This window comes from Sinohyriopsis cumingii, chromosome 8, assembly GCF_028554795.1.
Source record: "Sinohyriopsis cumingii isolate HCF-2022 chromosome 8, ASM2855479v2, whole genome shotgun sequence".
Taxonomy (NCBI): domain Eukaryota; kingdom Metazoa; phylum Mollusca; class Bivalvia; order Unionida; family Unionidae; genus Sinohyriopsis; species Sinohyriopsis cumingii.
Window position 1 is genome coordinate 72,726,448 of NC_142968.1, and position 23,995 is coordinate 72,750,442.

Genomic DNA, 23,995 nt, shown 5'->3' on the forward strand with positions numbered 1-23,995 from the left:
GGTAAAAGTAAGGTACGTGTAGACAATTTAAAGCAAACAAAAGTAAAACAAAGTACACACGCTTACATTTGAAGTTTTCCTCAAGAGAAACAAAATACTTTTTGACACAGGGGACTGACAACTCTTAGAGCTCTGCCAACTATTAATGCATTAGTTTAGTTCCGTTTTAGAAGAAACCTTTCATTTCACATAAGGAATAAAGGCCATGAGTTGTGAAAATTTATGTTGAACGAATAACAGATGCAAAATCGACAAATTGATAGGTTATGAAGCAAATTTTGCAGATACGCTATGAGACAAGCTTTTTCTACACGACATTGATTAGTCTTTTAGTAGCTGAAGATGTGAATTGTTGGTCACGCAAAGCGACTTCACTTTATTTAAGCTTACCACATGTTTTTTTATCCACTAGCTAAACATAATACAGTTTGATCAGCCCATCATCATGTAAGAAGATTTTCACTGTCTCATGGACGTCTTTCAATGGCCGATGTGAAAAGTTAACTCTAGTTTTTATATAGTACACGAAGGGATCTGTGTTGCACCATTATGCATTTTTAAGACTAATTATGAATTTTATCGTCGAGCCTCTGTTTAAATTTGCGCTTGTAGTGGTGAAAAGATTGCCATTGAGCTATGTTGCATATTTTGTTCCAGGAATGCTTTGAGCAAATGGTGATAGATGGCACTACAATGCTTTATACCTCTGGTTGCATGTCAAAACTAGTAAGTATATCATGTACAATTTATATGTGCGTGGTAACTAATGTTTTTTTTTTTTTTGTTGTATACTTCGTCATACATCCTTATATTTTTTGTAAATACTCCCATCTTTCCACCAGTATTGATCTCGCTGTCTGTTGGTCTATTAGTATTTTACCATCATCCCTAACTCCATAAGTATGTATTTCTTTTTTGTTTTCTTTTCTCTTTTCGTCTGTTCTATTTGTTCATAGGTCGGTCTAAACGGTATTTTTTTTTTCTCTCTCTCTCCGTTTCCCTGAAGTAATTTTCTGCCAACTTAGTTGCATCCTTTGTTTATGTTACCTGATATAATGTTTGTAGTTGTCTTTGATCAATTATTAATATATATATATATATATATATATATATATATATATATATATATATATATATATATATATATATATATATATATATATATATATATATATATATATCTGAGAACAACGTTGATGATGTCAGAATTATGAGTATTGTATTCATTTCTAAAAATATCGACCAATGAGAATATTTAAAACTAGTCAAGTGTTTACAAAAAGATATATGCTTCTTTGCTCCAGGAAGTGTACTGAAATGAGAAAAACACCTTTCGTAACTACGGCAAATATATGATAAAGCCAGTGTTAGAAATTGCATTATTATATTTAGCACAGTACGTCAGAAGAAAAGAAAAGAAAGAAAAAATTCCTAAGGAGTTTGATAATGTGTGTGTGTGTGTGTGTGTGTTGATAATCGCTGAGTCGAAATACTTAAAAATAACTAGTGAATAAATTACTCTTACAACTACTAGATGTACTATTGTCGGTATGTGCGAAATTTTGCCAGTAGCTTCCAGTGCGCCGGTGGTTCTTCCCGCGGTTTCCTATGTATAGTCTACTGTGTACTGAAAAATGCCATTAAGCCCAAACTAACAACAACTGTTGCAACAAAAACGACTACTACTAATAATATGATTCCTGTAGAAAAAAAAAATTACTACGATCACTACTACAATAATTACCACTAATGTTACTATAATTACTACAAATATAATTACTACTATCTCTACGACCACTACCACCATTACTACAATTAGCACTAGTACTAATACCACAGCGCCGCTTTATTGTGGAGACCGCGCAGTACTAGTACTATTTGATAATGCATCCATATAGATTTACTATAAATGTAAGTTATTTGCGCGTGCATTTTAGTTGCAGTGAGTCGTTGTGGAATAATGTTTAGTTAACTGGATACCCTGACGTATCTTTGTTGTGTATACGTAAGGCCTTTTCCCGTATACTTTCGACTGATTAACTCGTGTTTCAACTTCAACCTCCCCAGTAATTCATTCATAACGTTTATTCCCAACGTTAGCTTTGTTATGGTTTTCCATTTTGTAATATTTTACTGATTGTCTCAAACTTCATATAAAGTAAGCTTTTAATTAATATTGTTCGCATTTGTCAATCCGTTTCGATACAAATAAATTGTAATTTTCTCACTTTCACTTACGTTCACGTATAGTTATGCTTACAGTTGTCGTGAAAATATCATGTGCGCAGGCGCATGCATGAATACATAATTGAACACGCATCTGCTAATCTATTGATCAATAAACTAATTTGTGTTTAGTTCACTAGCCAACGTTTAATTTTCAAAAGAGCCAAAGACTTAAAAGATTTAGACAATTAGTCCATGGAAACTTTAGTTGATCAGGAATCTATTTTGCAAGATTAGTATAATACTTTTAGTGAATAAATAAGTAAATAAATAAATACATATATAAAAACACATTCTTGTATTAAGTCAGTATTTTATACAAAGGATCTTGATTTACATGTCATCAAAGCGTACAATAAAAATACTTCTTTCTGCCCAATACTTTGAAACATACTAGAATTAAGCCGATATATCAAAGATAAAGACGTCTGTCGAAAATACGATTTTTTATTATGCTCGTTTCTTTGACATTTCAGCAGAAAACTAATAGTAATCATAGCGCTATTAAATATATTGTTCTTGGTTATGGTTATTTGACTGGGCATTATGGTTTAGTATATGGAGAGACAATTCTAAAATTGTATAATTTCTATATAAAAAGCATCCTCTTGCTTGGAAAATAAGCAACTGAAATATGGAGACATTGCTGTGCTTTGGGATAAGCTAGTTTGTCCCTTTACAACTGGGGCTAGTAATCGTTTAGTTATAAATAAAGAAGTAAAAGAGTCAAACCAAAATTATAAAGAAAACGTTCAGCAATAAGTAGCAACTTCCTCTTAATGTTGGCCGTATATAGGCACATATAGCTCGACTATCCTATAATTGAATAAGTTTCATATACCATCATTCGAATAAAAAATAGGCCACTCAGTGTCCGTTCATCAGTCCGTTCGTCTTAGGTTTGGGTCATCCTTGTTTAAGGTGTGTGTGTGTGTGTGTGTGTGTGTGTGTGTGTGTGTGATTTAGATCTTTAACGTAGCTTTAACAACTGTTCACTCATATCGTTATGATGTCTGCAGTTTGACAGTTTATAGTGATGTCTGGCACTGGGGCATCGTGCCGCAGACATGTAGCATGATGTCCCACCCAGTCACATTATCCTGACACCAGGCCGACCAGTCCTAACACTAACCTCTTAATGCTGAGCGCCAAGCCAGGCAAATGTTAGAATCATTTTTGTAAGTCTTTGGTATGACTCAACCGGAGTTCGAACCCGCGACCTTCCGCATCCAAGGAGGACGCTTTAACCACTAGACCACCAGAGAAGTCCGTGTTTTATACACCTATATTTAAACATGTTTCAAAGCTGACAGGCAAACTGTTTTAAATAATTCGTGCAAGCTTTCTTTGCTATATCCTGCTTAATTGCGTGAGTGTAGTCATGAATTATTAAATATTAAAAGAAAAATAACAGGATAAATTTGCGACCTACTACTACTATTACATACACAGAGTTGAATTTGAAACTAGACTAACACACTGTTAACCACGAACTTTCAATCTCTCTCTCTCTCTCTCTCTCTCTCTCTCTCTCTCTCTCTCTCTCTCTGACATGTATAATAATAACAACAACAACAACAATAATGATAATAATAATAATAATAATAATAATAATAATATTGTTGACCGAAAAACAAGAATTTTCGTACTGTTCTACCAAGTAACCTCCACTAAGCTAAGCTGATGTACATAAACTCTAGAACAGAGGACGAGTAGGAGGAGTGTGTGGGTGTGGGGTGGGGGTGGGTGTGATTTGGATTTGTAACGTAGCTTTACTAAGCTCATGTACATAGACTCTGCAACAGAGGACGAGTAGCAGGAGTGTGTGTGTGTGTGTGTGTGTGTGTGATTTGGATTTGTAACGTAGCTTTAACAACCTTTCAGTCATATCACTAAGATGTATGCAGTGTGACAGTTTATAGGGATGTCTAACACTAGGGTATCATGCCGCAGATATGTAGCATGATGTCCCACCCAGTCACATTATCCTAACACCAGGCCGACTATTCCGAACACTAACCTCTTAATGCTGAGCTCCTAGCGATGTAGCTGTTAGCATTTGCGGTGTGCTGGATTATATCTAAAAGCAAAATTTAAAAACCGGCTACTGGATATGGCGAGTGTTGGATGGTTTATAATATTTTAATTTTAAAAGTTTTGTTTGTCCCCATTAATTTTGACCCGTTGTCCAAAAGTCATTTGTACAGTCCCATGATGCCCCAGTGCTAGACAACTCAATAAAAGGCCACGCTGCAGACATCGTAGCCGTATGACTGCAAAATTGTTAAAGCGACGTTAAAAATCCAAAAATCACACACACATACACGCGCGCGCGCGACATGGGTAGCCTCTCAAATGGGATGGATTCAACATACAAACAAGGTCTAATACAAATATATTACGATATTACACAAGGATAGAAGTTTATATAAACACACTGTATATACTTGCAAAAATATACTAAACTATCACGCAACGATGTGAGCTTTTATTTACTCTCTATACCCTTACATACAAATAAATTATCACACACAAAATGAATGGGATGGGTTTTGCTACGTTTTAATTGTTAAAACAGACAAAGAGATTCAAGTACACATACGCAAAACGTGTACAAACATGCAGGTACAAATTGGCAACTGAGTTATATCTCTCTTTTCTAGCGATATGACTGGTCCTGAAATGGTCGTTGGGTGCTTTCCACAGGATAAGAGACCAAATACAAACTGCACCACTTTCCCTTTGTTCTGCTCAGGCTACTTGTTACAATGGGCCCATACACCATCACTCTCTTGAGGCATCCCTTTCTTGTACATGCACTCTGCTCTTTCGAATATCTGCTACTGCTGTGGCGATTTGACCAGGATACCTTCACCTACATCGGGTAGTTCAGGTCGTTTAGGTTTAACATAATCCCATAAATGATCGTAGATCATTTACCAGTGATATATATATATATATATATATATATATATATATATATATATATATATATATGATGGATAGATATTGACTTGGTCTTGAGAATAAGTGAAACAATGGAACATTGCTATTGGATATATAATCAGGACCTTAATTCATTCAAGGCGTGATGTCTCTCTTGAACTCAGAACGGTCGTGTGACACCACTTTCATAATATAAAAACACGAGCGTTGCTTCGATATGCCATTGAGGAACATTTAAAAGACAATACCTATGGCTAAAGAGTGCAGTCACTGTATTGGTGGGATTCACCTGCCTGGGATACGTAATATATTTGGAGTGACATTACTATGACTAGAACAACTACTGGTGTTGTGGCCAGTGTATTTTTCCAGATGAGAATGATTCAATTTAGCTTTGGCTGATTTCATATTATATTTTTGGCTAACACCGTCATCTCCTTGTTCAGCAATAACAGTGGTTGATGACTTCGTAAAGAAACGAAGACAAGGAATATTTAGAGAGGAGTTTCCATAGTCAGAAAGAAGATTAACAGGAATTTTGAGCAACAGGAACAAAAACATCTAAAATGAAAAGAGCAGAAAAGAAGAGAAGATGACATGTTGAACAATGAATAGAATGGAATGAAAATCAAAAGACGAGTTTGTTAAAAGAAATTGCGAAATTAATGAACTGACAAAATGCATACAACAACTTTTACTAAAAATATACCTCCTCGACCTAGATGTTTACACATTCTATTCCTCTGTAATCAGAAACACAATGAAATGTTATACTACATTACAAAAATCAAAATTGTCATTCATTATGTCACTGTTTAATGGTACATGTTATTCCATTTCACTCTTTTTCGTTCGTCTTGCCTTCGCTAATTTCCTGACGGGTATTGTTTCTTCTTCTGTTTCTGGTTCTGAAGAACAGCGTGTCTCCTTCACATTGTTTTCTACTTGCTTGGGACATTCTGAAGAACAGTGTCATTTTTTGCTTGACATTGATGACAGTTATCTTTAATTTTGTCTCTCTGTTTGCTTCTATTTTATTTATTTATAAAATTATAGCTATCATGGTGCCCAGACTCCTATTCCATTACATCTATAACATTATCATGACTTTGATATCGAGCAGAATAGTCCGTTTGCTTATTGGAAGTGGTATACTTTCGAATGAATTTCTGTAAATCTCTAACTATGTTGATGATCCGTTTCGTCTCTTAACAGAACAAGTTTCGCTGTGTGCGTATACTACTACTACTACTACTACTATTACTACTACTACTACTACTACTGATAATAATAATAATAATAATAATAATAATAATAATAATAATAAATTATTATTATTATTATTATTATTATTATTATCATTATTATTATTATTATTATTATTATTATTATTTCAGGTCTGTACGGGAAGGAACGCAAATGATCCTAGACCGTCAACAATCGCGATAGGAAAAAAAGAGGCAAAGACTGCATGCATCAAGTGTTGTGATAGCGATTTTTGCAACATTGGATTGTGTGGTACAGGTAATGCTGAAATAATATGGCCGTAGTAAATATAATTGATAGCAAATTTCATGTGATCACGACGATGACAACAAAATGAAGAAGAAGAAGAAAGAGAAGGAGGAGAAGGAAAAGCAGAAAAAGAAGAATAAGAAGAAAAAGAAGACGAAGTCGATAAGTGAAAAAGGGACATATCAGCAATACAATCAAATCCTCTAGATAACACTTATTCAATACAATAGCACAAAACTTTGTAGGAATCCAATTGTTTCATTGAAGCAAACATTTTCCGTTTAGCCAAATTTTCTAATGTCTTGCCAAGAAAATTAGAACTTTGCAAATGATAAAAATGTGCACAAGTATTCATATGGGTAACTCATATGCTATAAGTATTCATTCATACCTACTACCTTCCTACCTACCTACCTATCTACCTACCTACCTACCTACCTACCTACATACATACATACATACATATATTCATACCTACAGAGTGTGCGTGTATGATATGGATTTTTACCGTAGCTTTAACTATTTTTGTGTCATATCGCTACGATGTCTGTAGTGTGGCAGTTTATAGCGATGTCTAGCACTGAGGCATCATGCCGCAGACATGTAGCAGTATGTCCCACCTAGTCACACCAGTCCTAACACTAACCTCTTAATAATGTGCTCTAAGCGAGGAAGTTGTTAGTACAATGTTTTAAGTCTTTGGTATGTTTTGGCCGTGGTTCGAACCCGCGCCCTCCCGTAAACATACAGTACCATTAAGACTAAACTTGACAACGAGGACTCCTTGAGCCTGCGGTTAAATAAAGCATTGCATTATTTGCTTACAAGTAAACTCCATACCTTGAGCACCCACCTCCACCCAACTGATGCAGTTCTATTTTTTGTTCATTGTTTAGGATACATAATTCGAACCAAGCAGCACGTATGTTACCCTCAAACCACAACCAGTTAGCAATTCCATAATGCTTGCAGCCTACACTTTAAATTTGTTGTCAGTAAATTTCATCTACCAATGTGTACCTACCTCTTTTTAAATCGCACTGGTGGCCTAAGTGGTTAGAGCGTCAAACTCCGGGCTTATTATGCAAAAGACAAACATGGATTGGTCGCCCTGGCGTCAGGATAATGTGTCTGGGTGGGACATTATGCTACATGTCTGCGGTTTGATTCCTCAGTGTATGTAGCAATATGACTTTAAACATTGATCAAGCTACGTTAAATATACAAACACAAACACGTTTTCTTCGGTCGATCCAGGTGACCAAGTTGTCTAAAGCGCTGGCCTTTACCGATCACTGTCATCTCACTTTTGTCTGAGTAGGTCACAGTCTCGGGCCCGCTCGGCTCAGGCGGGTTATTTGAGAAAGCGTTCTTCCTTCATCAGTGATACTGTCTGCTATACACGTTCTATCAGGTGCTGAAAATAGAACTCAATCCAAAAACATCACCACATCACCACCAACAACAACATTATCTCTCAATTCACTTAGCTGACTGAAGTGAAAACATTGCCACCAAATAGTGTAATATCGATGTTACATGCTATATAAATCTAAACATGACATCAAACACATTTAATGTACATTTTGCAGATCTTATATGTTACGCCCTCTACATAATTAGAAGCCCAGTTGCTATAGTGTATCCGCACAGCAGGTAGATATATACATAACTTCAGTATCTAAAATCTCGTCCATGTCATACCGAACCATTTCTCTACTCTGTGGACTATTTATTGGCAAGCCATACTAATGACTCAACCTTGTTTAAACATAAAATCAAGATGATAAATAAGAGACCTTTAAACAAAAATCGGACCACTGATATATGTGTGTATTTATTTGTTCAGTGTTATAGCAATTAAACCTGGAAAGTTATACAAATATTGGTATATGACAAAAGTCGTGAATCTTACAGCACTTGATTAGAAGTTTTGTAGAAGGAATAATTTAGTTTTTAAAGTATATGTTCTTACAAATTTATTAATTATTTCAGTTTCTTTGAATAGAAAAACTATTGGTAAGGAATATCTAACATTTAAACAAGTCTATTTGCGTTACCTAACCGCCGGTGGAGGTTGAGGAAACACCATACAGTTTGGAATAATGGAGGCATCTGACATTGGTCACAAAAGTTTCTAATCACCTACCATGGTAATATTAAATTCGTGTATTATAACGGTGCTACCTACAGTCACCGACCAGATTTACTGGCTATAAAGTATTCATTCTATTGTCAGTTGTGTCATTCTTCTGTCTTGCCACCAAGGCATACAAAGAGCTCAAATCAGTTATGACATACCAAAGAGGGATAATTATGGACCAATACATCTAATAATGGTGCTTATATATTGGCATCATTTTGGGCATTACTGGCATAGTTTGGCTACATTCTCTGTGGTTTCATGGCGGGGATGATGTGGTCAACGCTCATATTTAACGTAAAACAATTTCACCTGCAATATCATTTTCAAATGATTGACCAGACTTTATTTATATATACAGTAGTCAGGTTAGGAATACGCAATACATTTGACTAATATGGAGCTATCCTCTATTGCTCAGTATTACAAGAATGAATTAGATTGAAACTGAGAATAAAAAGTCATTTGTAGAAAAAACATTGTAATCTTCTTTGGATAAAGAAACTCGAGTACATGTTGTTTTGTTGGGTTTGTTTTCATTTAGTTTAAATCACCTGGAAAGACTATAAGTGGATCAGATGATGCAGTATAACGACATATATTACGGTTTATAAATCACAGGATCGATCTTCAATCAATCCATAAATCGATTAAACGCTTTTGTTGCTCTGTCTGCCAGCTTGAGTTTTGTGGCATGAGACTATGGGATTTCTGACAGGGTTTCCACATGTTTCACGGTCGAAGAAGACCCATTTATTGCGATATCGATGAATGTTGTAAATACATCGTTTTCCTACGAAATACATATAGAAAGGTCTGTCTCATATATTGTATTCAGCTTGTATTCATTGTATAGAGAACAAAAAGGAGAGAGAGAGAGAGAGAGAGAGAGAGAGAGAGAGAGCCGTACTATAAATGGTCATAATACCGATCAGCTTTCATATATGGTGGAGAAAAAACCTCCAAAAACCAACAGAAACATATCTGCCAATTTTTGGTTGAACAGGTTTTTCTTCAAAGAACATGGAGCAGCTTTCAAAAAGTTTCAATTTTCGTTTCATCTTAATTCACTTATGTTTTGGAGACAATCGATGATTTCTTATATGTCCTGTCGTTAACATAGATTCAAGCAAACTGTTTCAATAAAGGAAATATTTTTAGAAAATTTGCTTGTATAATTAAACTGTTTTGATAAAATTTATATGCAATTGACAAATTCGTTGTCATACCGTTGCAATTCAAAATGAATCAATTAGTAATGATTTTAATCAATACTCTTTCCTTGAAAAATATTTGAAAACGAAATCTTAATCATACGTTTATCTACATAAATGGAAGCTTTGTTCCTTCTCTCATTGTTCAGAAATCGCTAAATGATTTGCAAAGGATTTTGAAATTTTAGAAACGTTGTACTTGACACAATACGCGTAAGAAAAAATAATAATTAAATCCCATGCATTAAAAGTTCTGAAGTGTTTGTACCCACAGCACATTTAACACTGCTTATTCATTTTGCCCACTATATATATATATATATATATATATATATATATATATATATATATATATATATATATATATATATATATATATATATGAAAATGATAAAATACATATGAAAATATTAGTTGGATAAAAATATACATATATTAACATTTGAAGCAAGTGAACAATAAGATTTGAAATAATAAGTTTAATACTGCTGTTGCTCTCTTACCAAATTAACCAAAGATCAAACGTTTGCCAGAATAACGGTATCAACAAATAAAGAAAAAATGTTTGCCAGAATAACTGTATCAACAAATAAAGAAAAAATATGGCGTTTTCCTTTAGTGACTACATGTATTTCCGTATGGACATGTTACTACATGCACCGCAATACTGCCATTTTCTGTTCACAGATATAAAATTTATACATTAAGTTTTGTAAACACTTTTTGTCAATTAGATTATATATGTTACAGAACACAAAACACGTAAGATTCTTTTATGTAGTTTACTTGACTTTAACGGAAATAAATAACAAATTAATGGTGACATTATGATGGGAAGAATAACCTTTCTGAACAATGCGCATAGGATGAGATCCGTCTCTCAAAATGTTTGCCATTGTAATTAATCTCGGTAATTTTGTATTTTTTTTAACATGACTCTAGATATCATACGAAAAAACGTCAGTGCTAAATCACTCGTTTGGTTGTGAACTGAACCTGATAAGGTACCCAAAAGCAACCCAATACGAAAGATAGGTCACGAGGAGATTTTGTATATGCAAACAGAGAAGGATATCACCATCGATTTTGTGATTCTAATAATTATAATAAGTTAGCTATAGAAGCGTCAACTATGATGATATTGACCCACTTTTGTAATGAAAAAAAAAAAAAAAGTTTTCATCACCATACATCTCCTCAACAATTTTCATCATTCTAAGAGGAATATTATGTACATAGTCGTCATAAATCGTCTTGAACTAAAGGGAAAACGTTACCTAATCCAGACAATCATAATGTTAGGACAGAAAGATCTTTTTATGGAAGACTGGTGCTAATAGAAATATCTGTCAATACATATTCAATTGTTCCTAGCATAGACATTTAAAACACAGTTTAATCTAACATGGTAAAGTGAAAAATATGGGTAATAGTAACCTACTTAATTCGTGTAATTGGGGTCAGTACTCACTATATTTATATTGAGAGCGAACTTAATTAGTGGTTCAGTAAACTGCCAACACACTTTCTAGAACGAGTATGGGCCATTTGAAAACTGACGGAAAACACCAAATTCCTAGTCTACAAAACATGTGTGGTAAACACTCTTCTATATGGGAGTGAATCTTGGACTTTGTATAAACAATAATAAAGGAAACTTCATGTATTCTACATGCGCTGCCTTTCTCAGGAAAAGACGGTTGCAATGGTTCGGCCAGGTGTCAAAATTGGGGGATGGCCGCATTCCAAAGGGCCTTCTATACAGGGAGCTGGAAACAGTGATTGGCTTATTGAAAGACCTCATCTACGCTATAAAGATACATGCAAGCGTGCTTTAAAGGTACTTAGAATCAAAACAAACATTCGGGCACAGCCCGCCACAGATAATAATGCCTGGAAATATGAGGTTCAGGCACGACTCGCAAAATACGAGCGTGGTCTTAGGCAGAAAGCAGAAGAATAACGGATCCACAGAGAGGCCCAGCATTAAGGAAATAATCGAACTACAGATCACAAGAGCAACAAGTATGGTGAGACTACCACGCTAGCATCGGAGTTTGTAGACACAGTATATACTGCCAAACAAATATCAGCAGATCCAAGGTCTCGTGAGACTGACCAAAGCGTTGTGCAGATACAGATGCGTACAATTATGTAGTTTGATTACTCTAGAACGAATAAACCTTGCAAAATAAACTTAAACCGAATTCAGAGAAGCATTAAAATGGATCTCAGTGACGTGCGTTTGTTGCAAGGATATAGTAGTCACAAAGATGCATTCGTTCAATAATTGTCGCAATACCAGATAAACCAGTGTGTATACAGGTTTTAAAACCTGATATGAAATGTATAGCCATGTACACGTATGAACAATCCCCTTCCCCATATTTCCCTTACTCTCTGGACAGTAGTTGCAAGGAAACTCCTTCCAAGCTTTTGCATGAAAAATGGTCGAGATACATTGAGGCTGTTCACATGTGTTGGGTTTTATACGAGCAGACTCCAACCCAAATTCCAGGGGTTATATCATAGATCTCCTCTGCTTTGTTAAACGGAATTCATAAGACAATTACTGGACTGAAATAACCATACACTTCTAAATTTCGTAGACCTTTAACTGACTACGAGAGAATCATACGTAAAATCACTATATGATAGTGCAAGGTTGAAAAATTGCCCAATCAGAAAACTAGAAAAAGGACGAAAACAACTAAATCCACCTAATGCTCTTGTTAATGAAATAAAGTAAATGCACTACAGGATGTTTGTTTTACAAAATTGTATTTGAAATTACAAAGACAGCAGTAATAAGTACTAACATTATTCGTAATGTCATGATCAAGGATTGGTAGAATAAGTAGCGTTCCAAATATGTAGAGCCAGTTTTTCCTGGGTGACGTCTACGCACAAGACAGCATAGCCATGAAGGCCGTCATAATGAATATTTTCAAATAGGGAATTGTTGCGTATTTATCAATCGCCGATAATTTGTTCCTACAGGAAAAACAAAATGCACTACGCTTTTGCCATAACGTTAATGTGGTGTGCATTGGACGTTCACTTGATGCACTGTTTTTCACCCTGTGGTGAGTTCCATTCTAAGCTACACGTTTAGTAGTTTTGATAGTTGTGCACAACGAACGAACTAAACATGGACATTAATCTTAACTGTTCTGTACCGAAACTATAAAGACTGACTTGAAATACATACATAATTACATACATGCATGCATACATACATACATACATACATACATAGGTATATAGGGAGGTACATGGGTTTGCATGTAGACGTATGACTTGATACGTACATAAATAAAGCAGAAATATTGACTTGGTTTCCTGGCTGATAATTTTGCTGACCTATTAATATATATATATATATATATATATATATATATATATATATATATATATATATATATATATATATATATATATATATATATATATATATATTGTGTTTTATTGCCAAGGTGCTGCAGCATCGTTACGATGTATTAGCTGCGTGGAGAGTTTCAACATTTTTGATTGCGACCGTTTTGAACAGTGTAGTCCAGATTATGTAGGTATAAAGATCAAACACATTACCATCAACATACATACATACATACATACATGCATGCATGCATACATACATACATACATACATACATACATACGTACATACAGCTTATACATAATACCATTTGTTGACATTTCCGAAAATAACATGTATTGTGACTAAGGTGGTGCTTTTCCGGTTCTCTTCAAATAATATACCCGTAAGTCAGAGTGTCACAGCTAAAACCGCTTCAGCAAGCCATCTACGTTAAAAAATGTACATTTGTGGCAGAAAACCGAGAATAATGGCTAGCAAGTGAAAATATTTGAATATATTGGACCAAAATACTATTTCTATTCTTAGTTTAATTCCTTCATTATCGTAATATGAAACTTTTTGATCAATAAATGATTGCTTTTTCCCCAGATATGCTACTCTCACAAAATACACAGGTCAACGGATTTAATGCCGCGGTATCAAACCGGTTGTCTTCCTAAACTTGTAAGTACAAATCGAAGCTTACCCACTTTAAGTGTGTGTATTTCATGTCATCAGTTTATGTTTATCGACTTATTAACGTCATCTACAGCAATGTATTTGTGCTAGTTTGTATTGTATTTTTGTAGGTTGATATGAAGGTAAAACAATCAGGTGTATATATAGGTATATACGTCGCTGCGTACAATCGTTTGTAAGTGTTGATCTATGTGTGGCATTGCAGAAGACGGATAATTTGAATTGTTAATTGTCTACTACAACTTTCATCTTAAAATTCCAATGACTATTTCTGTAGCTAATTTTAGCAACAACTAAACGTGTAGAGGAATGATGATACAGTACCCATTTGCAGCAACACGTTGATACATGCCAGTCTGTTGTATGTCACCGGTGACTATGTGTCATTGTATAATAAAGCCATATTCTCTGATTATTATTATAAAGTTGACGCAAAGAAGGACAGGTTTAGTAATTGTGTTACAATGATGTTTTTTTCTTTCAGCAATGCGACGCCATTGCACGTTTAACTGTTATTAATCAGTGCTATGAGTGTTGTGATACTCACATGTGTAACATGAACAAATGTGGATTAAACTGGACAGGTTAGTATGTCTTTTTAATATACCTTCCTGCATGCCTGCATGCATACATAAATACATACATACATACATACTTGTTTTGGCAACTAAAGTTAATTATTTACTACAGCTATATATCTGCTTTGCAAATGTTAATGCTATGTTTTGGCGGTGTCATGACAACAAAAACAAATAATCCCTGCTTATCGGTTTTGGCAGAGACAAAGCTTGTGGTTGGCGCTCAAAATCGTTTTGGTCAAATTATATCCGAGTCTTATGTTTGAAAAACAATTAAGCTCATGTGCTTCAGCACAGGCAGCAACATTGAAAGAACGCTAGATATACAAGAAGAATACGTATTTTATGTGTAACTTTGAGAATATAGTAAAGTTTGCACACTCAGATTCATACACTTTGAGTTGATACATTGACATGAGTCATGTCCATTTGTCCATTTGTATATTTGTTTGAGCATCAGACAATGGGATCGTACGTTTGCTTGTCCTTCAGTGTCATAATGTATTCTAAAATGACATGAGTTTTTTTTAGGTATGTATTCACGCGTGAAACCAATAATAGTGTTATACAAGACAAATACGTGATATCTTCGAAACAGACCGAACAAGACTTGAACCGAATCCATTCCCTCCCAAATCTATATATTTAGAATAAGAAAGGGAAAAATATATGTTACTATCAAATGTTGTCCCAGGGCTTAATGAGTCCAAAAAATGAATTTTATTGTGCAAAATACGTTTTCTAAGATAATATATACATGCCTTACATCAACTCTCACACGAATATAGAATGTAGATGACTATTTAATTACGAATCATGTTCCTTTCAAGAAATAAACTATACGAAATGATAATATCACACACATACAAAGGCTTAGATCAACAACATTAGTTTCATTTGGAACCCGATGACTGTATTGCATGTGTATGCATGTGAGTGTAACCCATGCATTTGAAGTTCATAAACTTTTGGCACAAAATAATGTTGTCTATTTTTCCTAAATAGGCACAAAACATAATATGGACAGAAAAAGCAAACTTCCATCAACACAATAATTGAAAAATTATTTTTGGATGAAGAAAAAAAAGACGGATCAAAAGGAGGCAATAACTCGACAAAACTATTTCAGTGAAAAATTGTATCAAATCCAGACTAATTGTAATCTACACGCGTATGAAGATTGTAATCGTGCATGATATACAAACAAACCAACGTACAATTGCTGAAAAACCCTTTCTAAAGGTAAGCTGGCATTTTCTGAGTATGGATGTAAATTATAAACGTGAAAAATGAAATTTTCCTTGCTCTGATGGATTCATTATTGGATTTTATAATTTGATTTCCGAGGGTGTGTGAAGAATTTTGTTGATATCTCTGAATTTTGGGTATATATAAACAAATCCATTCGGAAACAGATCCGGTTTTCTAAGTATTAGGAGCGCAAGCCTCAGATGCTACAGTTCGCTGGTTCGAGCCCCGGCCGAGTCACATCTGCCTTGCGTGCCTCAGTATTACAAATTTAAGATCAGATCTGGTGTCAGGATACTATGATTGAGTGGGACATGATGCTACTATGTATGCTGCATGATGCCCAGTGCTAGACATTATTATGACCTGCCAAACTGAAAACATGATAGATACATTACTAGAAGTTGTTAAAGATACGTTAAAACTCCAAATCACACACACATACACACACACGCACAGGCACACACAACACTTTTGGAATGTACATCCCAGGGAATTATCAAATATTTTCCAAAGCAGATGAAGAAAACAATTAGAGACAAACTTCGTTAATTAATGTTAACTATAATATGGCATCAGTTTCAGTATTAGATAGGCTTCAGAAGAGAATTCTTCGATGATAAGTGATAACATGACAACTTTCAAGGAAGAGCTCAGCCTATCTTTCTTTTATTAAATTATTATGTGAAGAAAACAGCAAAATAAAAAGTACCAAACAAGACAACAACACGTGATTATATCGAGTGGGAATTTTGGAAAATGGTCTGAAATCTTGATTTTGTGAATGCTTCGCCTCGGTCCTTCATAGCATTTCTTTAACAGGACCCAAAACAGTGCCATAAAAATGATTACATGTCTCAGTTCTCTCTTTTACATCAATGGTATCGACAGGGAGATATATTAGCCATTTACCGAAATAAACCTTTGAACCATTAATGTTACGAAGAATATCAATATTAACAGTATTATATTTCTACAATGAGATGTTAAAGTGGGCCAGAAAAAGAATGATGTCTTGCTTACTTTTGGGTGGAACTCCACAGTATACCATTGCAGCTCTTAAGGAATTTATTTGGTCTCTGGTTGAAATCATAATGTATTAAAACCATTAGCCATCTTGACAGAAAGAAACATATTTTGAGGAGACCATATAAACCCAGACATTGAAATCATTTTAGTCTACATGTTGAATGCGACTCTTAGAAATGAATGGGTTTCCTAACATTGACGATATGGTGGAGTTAAACTCGAGCAAAATAAATTAAAACCTGCTGACTTGCTGAATAACTAGAATTTTATTCCGTTTTGAAAATAATAAATTTGATGATCTCATTGATTTATCAGAATGTATAAATGTATTTTCGGCATTGCCTACTCCCTTATTCTATATAGGCCATACCTTGAAGAAAATAATATTTAAGTTCCACAAGTGATACTTTTATTCAACATATGAAGGTAATTTTGGTTAAACCTCTTACTGAAAATGAAGATGGACATTGGCAGAATATGGTTACAAAACAAGTTTTAGGAAGGCTTCCAGATCTTAAAGCATAATTAACATAGATAAGTGTTATGCATATCTGTATTTATTGTAACTGATTTGCATGATTTTATCTATCTTTTTGTAACTTTGTATTCACGGCTGTAACTTGTAGTGATTTTCTTTAGTTAGATTTTGCTTAAATTCTAGGGTCTGTTTTAGGATTATTAAAAGCTTAAAATTACATAGGCTCTATAAATAGATGCTTATAAATGTGTTGACAATTGCTAAAGTTAATCTCACTAATAAGACCTGTTGACAACTTTAGGTTAATTTCAATAGGATGGTGGGGATTGATCGATTCTAGAAGAAATAAATAACTCCCCATTGGATGGGCTATGTCACATGAATATGCATTTCGAAATATTTTTTGAGTAGTAAGGTCTGTCCCATTGGGGTATGCTGTTAAATATAATAGTAATTGAAGGTGTATATAAGAAGAGAAATGAACAATCAGATCCATTCCTATGTTGAAGTAATTCTTATTTATTGTCTTAATGCTATAAGTCTGCAGACATGCTTTATGTTGTACTTATATATTATTAGAGAGCAAAACATTTGTTTGGACTGTTCAGTTGAAACGAAATGTGCTCATTGTCTGGAACTATTATGAATTTTTCAAAGGAGTTCTGGAAAATGCCATTTTGACAAAATCACAAATTTTTGCGGATCAGTATATTTCCGGTTTTGAAATGCATGCAGAACATTTCATTCTTTTGGAACTTAATATTATATTATCAGGATTATTTTGAATTCACTTCATAATACTGTAATTCCTCTCCAGTTTTCATTTGTACCACTGATAATTAAATTGTTTGTTACGTGTTACAAATCTTGTTGGTTTTGCTTCTTTGGGTCACTTAGCTTGTGACCCTGGATGTGTAACATAAGCAAATTGTGTCAATACTAAACGTCGCAACATGGAAAGAGGAGCCCTCGTTACAGGAAGAACACTTGTCAAATGACATTCTAATTTTTACTAATATTAAGAACTTTCATTCCCATACAAAACAGATGTCAAATAAAATAACATGTCAAACACAATTTTTTTTTAAATCAAGGCTCATTATTAGATTTTGAAGCACTATATCAATAGGGTCATACCGATAATTTAAATAAAGTTTTCTGAATTATTTTAAAAGTATTTGGTCACTAAGAATAAAAAAAGAAGTATATTAACAAGGGAACAATCTTATTAATTTATAATCATAATTGTTTATTAAACGCAGAAAATTCTAATTGAACATTTTTCTATACAACTTTGATTACGAATAACATGAATAAACCTTAAAAAATGCACGAAACATTTTTTAAGGAACAGGGCTTCTGTTTAGTGACCAAACCTGCAAGAAATAAAGTTCTAGCAATGAAATGTACAGTAACGTTACCGAGGATAAAAATCGAATTGCCTTTGAGATTAAAATCATCATCTTATGTATAAGAAGACTTTGTTGTATTTATGTATGTATGTATGTATGTATGTATGTATCTCTCTCTCTCTCTCTCTCTCTCTCTCTCTCTATATATATATATATATATATATATATATATATATGAATGTGTATGTATGCATACATATATGTATGTCTGTCTGTCTATGTATGTATGTAATATATATATATATATATATATATATATATATATATATATATATATATATATATATATATATATATATATATATAATTACGAAGTCAAGACTTCTGAATAATTTTGATTAATTCCCAAAACACAGTGTCGCGCCGTGTTAATGGAATTTATAAAATCCTGACAGTTGATTGTCAATAATAAAAACACAAAAATAGACGACTCAGACAAGACTTGAACGCCTTTTTTGTCATCATGTGGCCTTGCGTTACAAGGTAACATTATCACAAAGGTTCAGTTGAATATATAAGTGTATTTGCAACCAAAAGATTTACAAAATGTTGGACCAGCAAAAACGTATACTTTAAATGCATTTTATAAAAGTAGGTGATACAAGATTAGCAGCATCTCCTAGAATAGCAACATGAAAGATTGTGGTAAGATTATATCAAAGTTATAGCTTAATGCAACCACTGATATAAAATAAATGCGACTTTTAAAAATGCAGTCTTTATCGTTGTTCACAGTGATAAAAACGTAGTTCTCAAAGCTGATCACCACTCTGTGGTAAATACATATGTATGACGTCAAAAAATGTTTTATAGTTGAGGACATAAATACATCGCTGTATGCTAATAGTATCATTAGTATCATACCAAGGGCAATGTGTACCTGCTTGTTTCCTCCTGTACCAGGTAGCCTAAAATGAAAACGAAACTCTACCTCATTAACTGTTAAGTTTTTGTGTGCTCTTTCAAGGTATATTCAAACTTACTCTCAATTTTTTATCTGGTAAGAAGTATTTATTCTCAAGAGGAGTTTTCGTTGCCTTCATGACTTCGCTGTATAAGACAGTAAAACAACGTTTACCTTTTCTAAAACCATTAAACGTATAATTGGACCTATCAACGATCGCCCATACCAGTATTTCAAGACGTAATTCACTACGAATTAGCTTAATTATGTGAGCTGATTTCTCTTTCATATTGACAATGTTGGCAATCTTCAATAATAGACACAGTATTGTTCCGATGTTTAATTTCATCCCACTTTGTATTTATCCTCCCGACATTTATTTAGTTTTTGTATCGTACGCTTTTATTTCGTCATGTATAATCCTTTTTTTAATCAGAGAGTCCATAGCCAAATAATGTTGTGCAAATGCGACAGCGTTATTTATAGCTCATCCAATCGTAATCGCTGATGTAGCCATTTATTGCATTTACGAGGAGCAAACTTCGATACAGCTTTTAGTGTTTATTTTTTTATCCTAATAGAAGATGGCATCTTTATATCTGTTTCAGTCTAAATATGTAAGCATGGTGGTCTTCCAGATAGTATGCAGTGTTTATTTAACGCTTTAAAGTTATTATTATTATTATTATTATTATCATTATTATTATTATTTCCAGCTGTCTACCATACTACCCATCAACCAATATCCACAGTAACTACGACTATGCCAACAAGCACCGCACAGCTTTACGCTCCGGTGATAAATGGACTGAGGTCGCTAGAATACCATGGCAATGGAAATTTCAGATGTATATCAGCTGTACATGACGTCACGTACACGTGGCAATTTAATGGGGTATGACCTTTAAACAATATCTCCAACTCATATCACGTATTTTTTTGCATATCAACCAAACTTACTGAAAGCATAATCCACAAAGGCACCTACTCAAATTATGGTGGTTAACACCATCATCTTTTCCAATCCATTTATCTTCCAAAACACTATTTTATGAACATCCCCTAAAGCCAGACACTGCTAATAACATTACCGGACGATTAAACAATACAAAACATTGCTAACAGCAACAAAGACATAATAGCGGATGCAGCACAGAGGCACCCGCACACAACAAGCCAACACAAACAAGAAACATTACAAAAAGCAAAGAAACAACAAGCATCTTAACAAATAGAAAAAGGAAACAATCGAAGGGATAATGTTTTCCTGAAACCATCCGTAGATGCGATCTATAAATACTCTTCCATAGCGGAGTGGCACACTATAAACCATAAAAAACACAAAAAAGACTAGTAGTCTATTCCAGGCCCAAATCCAGACTGAAAACCCTTTGCAATATCGTTGTACGACGAAAGCTAACGCCAATCACAAACCAAGACAATACGGACACATCCGTGTCCTTTGTTGCTGAACTTGTGAACAAGCTTTAGAGAAAAATGTGTTCTCTAACTCTTTGAGAAGCACAAATTTTGTGTGCATAGACCAAATAGAACGTGCAAGACAGAGAATGGGATTTATTTCATCACAGGTAATATTGTTGTTACCAGCGTGTTGTAGAAAGCGAAAATCTGTCCAAGGAACCAGTCTTCAGAGGTCGGAATAGATGACAAGAAAGCTGCGTAGATGTCCAGGTTCAGAACATGTCTCTTCCGCTGGCCATATTATCAGTGATTGTATACATAATATAATTGCACACAGCCCCAAATGGAGTTCCGATATCAGAAAAAGAAAAGGAATCTGCATACGCCAACTAAGGAGCTTGAAACCAGGCGTCTTTAACCAAAATGATTCAATGCAGGCACCGACAAGCAAATAAAACCATTGTCTGTCTGAAGCCCGTATGTTTCAATTCAATGGTTCGCTCGTTTATTTTACTAGTCATTCACTTTCAGATATTATTTCATTATTATTATTATTATTATTATTAGTAGTAGTAGTAGTAGTAGTATTGGCTTTACAGATGTCATTACAGAAATAATAAATTATTCAAAATATAATCTACTATTACTCCATTATACAAAACCAAAATATGTAACACTTTTGTTCTTTTTATGTAGGTCAGTCTTATCTAGATTACCATTGCATAATAAGAGTACAAACCCATTTGACGAAACATCTAACGTTTTCAAACATTATTTCATTAGACATAGAGATGTAAAGGTTTGCGACGTGAACGATTTATTTTGTGTTAGTTATGTATCTGTCTTGTTACTGCATTCCGGTGAGCTCATTAAATATCCAAAAGTGCTTAAGCTAGCGAATAATCAGTTTTGCACTGTTTATTGTCAGTTATTTGGCAAGTGCCTCTGGCGTCCTAGTGGTCTAAGGCACTAGCCTTTACATATCTCTCACAACTCACCTTTATCCACTTGGGTTGGAGTCTTAGCTTTGACCAAAGTGGGTATGTGAGAATCCATTCCATTAGCTTCCCGTGGTTTGGTGTATAAATACAATAAAATATTGTAAATTTATGCATTTTATATAATGCTTTAAACAGAGGTATTTTTCGTAGATGCATATTTGGGCCGGTTGTTTTATTATTTGCTTGAGAATGGACAGGAATTGCTTTTTTATATCCCTACAGTTACGATATTAGTTTTCAAGAAACTCCCAAAAATCTCTCAAACAAAGCTAAAAAGTAACATGAATGCAAACATTAGCACATTTGGGGACAGAAAGTGAAACATTACACATGACAAGCACCGCACCATTACACAGCATTAACATACATACATCAGTACATCCATCCATCCACCGACCCATCCACCCAGTCATCCATCTGTCCATCTGTCCATCCATCATAACATACCTAACTATTAACATACATCCACAAATACATGCATGCATACATACATAATTACATAATTGTATAAATGCATAATTGCATACCAGCATACATACATACATACATACATACTGTCCTCGTATTAAAATATATGATACTTAGTTCGTTTATATTCAAAACTGTTTTATTTATTTATTCATCGTGTGCGCTGCGTGCTCAGCCCTTTAGCAGCGTCATCATCAGCAAGGTACATAGCCTCAAGTCCATGTGACATGATCTCTGGAGCTCCAGAGCATCAGGAATAGTCAGTGACCTTACGTCATTGGACAAGGCTGACTGCTGAACGACGATGTCCCGTCCGAATGTGGTTCCGCGTGGTACACACATGACGTGGAAAGTTGAATCAAAGAGGGCAGAGAGATGGGTACGAGGGAGTGGCTAACAACATCTGACTAATACCACTCGACAATCAATGCAGAAATAGCTGTCATATCCTTCTGCAACCAACTTAACCAGATTGGACGTCTCGAAGTCAAGCGGATTGCTTGATGTGAGGTGATGTCCATGTGCAGTGGAAATTTCTCCCTGGCATAGACCTTAGCCAACAATTTTGTGGTTACTTCATGGATACTCAGATGTGGAAGAGGCATGTTGTTGAGTACCGGTAGCCACAGAAAAGAGTAGGACTTAGTATTTCAGAGAGAATGCGCATTGTAACGTTGAGCTTGACATCTATTAACTTGGTGTGGTGGTGATTGAGCCCAGATATGAGATGAGCACAAGCATCTGCTGTCGAATAATAGTGGGCCAGTGCTAATGTCTTTAGTGTCTGAGCACTAGCGCCCCAGGTTGATTGAGCCAGTTTGCGGAGTAGGTTGTTTAAATTACTAAGTTTTGCTGCAATTTTCTTTAGGTTGATTCAGAATGTCGGCGATCTGTCTAGTGTCACACCAAGGTATGTTGGTGTCGGGTCATGTTTTATTTGCTACCTATTGAGGAGGATGCAAAGCTCGCAGTTCGCATCTGCATTGGTAATGTACAAGACGCTTCAAGCCTGCCAGCTCAATGGTTATTATGTTCTCCAAGTCGGGACCAATTGTTTGAGAAATCAGGCGCTCCAGTACGTTAAAACAAAATGAAAACAAGGAGATCGACCTATAACTCGCTGAATTGTGGAGATCTTTACCAGGCTTTGCGATCGCAATAATCTTTTCCAGGCTCCACACATTCGGCATGTACTTTTCCTTAACAACACGAGTGTAAAATGTGGCGATCCATACCTTTGTATTCCGGCCAAAATGCCTCAAGAACTCAGGCAAGATGTTGTCATATCCTGTTGATTTGTCTTGGTTGATGCTGCAAAGCACCATTTCAAATTATATTGTTGCGAGTGCCT

At 34.7% G+C, this 23,995-nt stretch overlaps 1 protein-coding gene across 1 annotated transcript in view; it reads left to right on the top strand.

Annotated features, from left to right (window-relative positions):
• LOC149793803 (uncharacterized) overlaps positions 1 to 23,995 on the top strand; it is a 58,278-nt gene that overhangs the window by 28,736 nt on the left and 5,547 nt on the right. The window contains exons 4-9 of the mRNA XM_089966464.1: positions 658 to 726; positions 6,570 to 6,696; positions 13,521 to 13,609; positions 14,015 to 14,089; positions 14,589 to 14,688; positions 20,470 to 20,648. Of these exons, the coding sequence (XP_089822590.1) occupies positions 658 to 726; positions 6,570 to 6,696; positions 13,521 to 13,609; positions 14,015 to 14,089; positions 14,589 to 14,688; positions 20,470 to 20,648 (639 nt within the window). The remainder of the gene's footprint in view (positions 1 to 657; positions 727 to 6,569; positions 6,697 to 13,520; positions 13,610 to 14,014; positions 14,090 to 14,588; positions 14,689 to 20,469; positions 20,649 to 23,995) is intronic.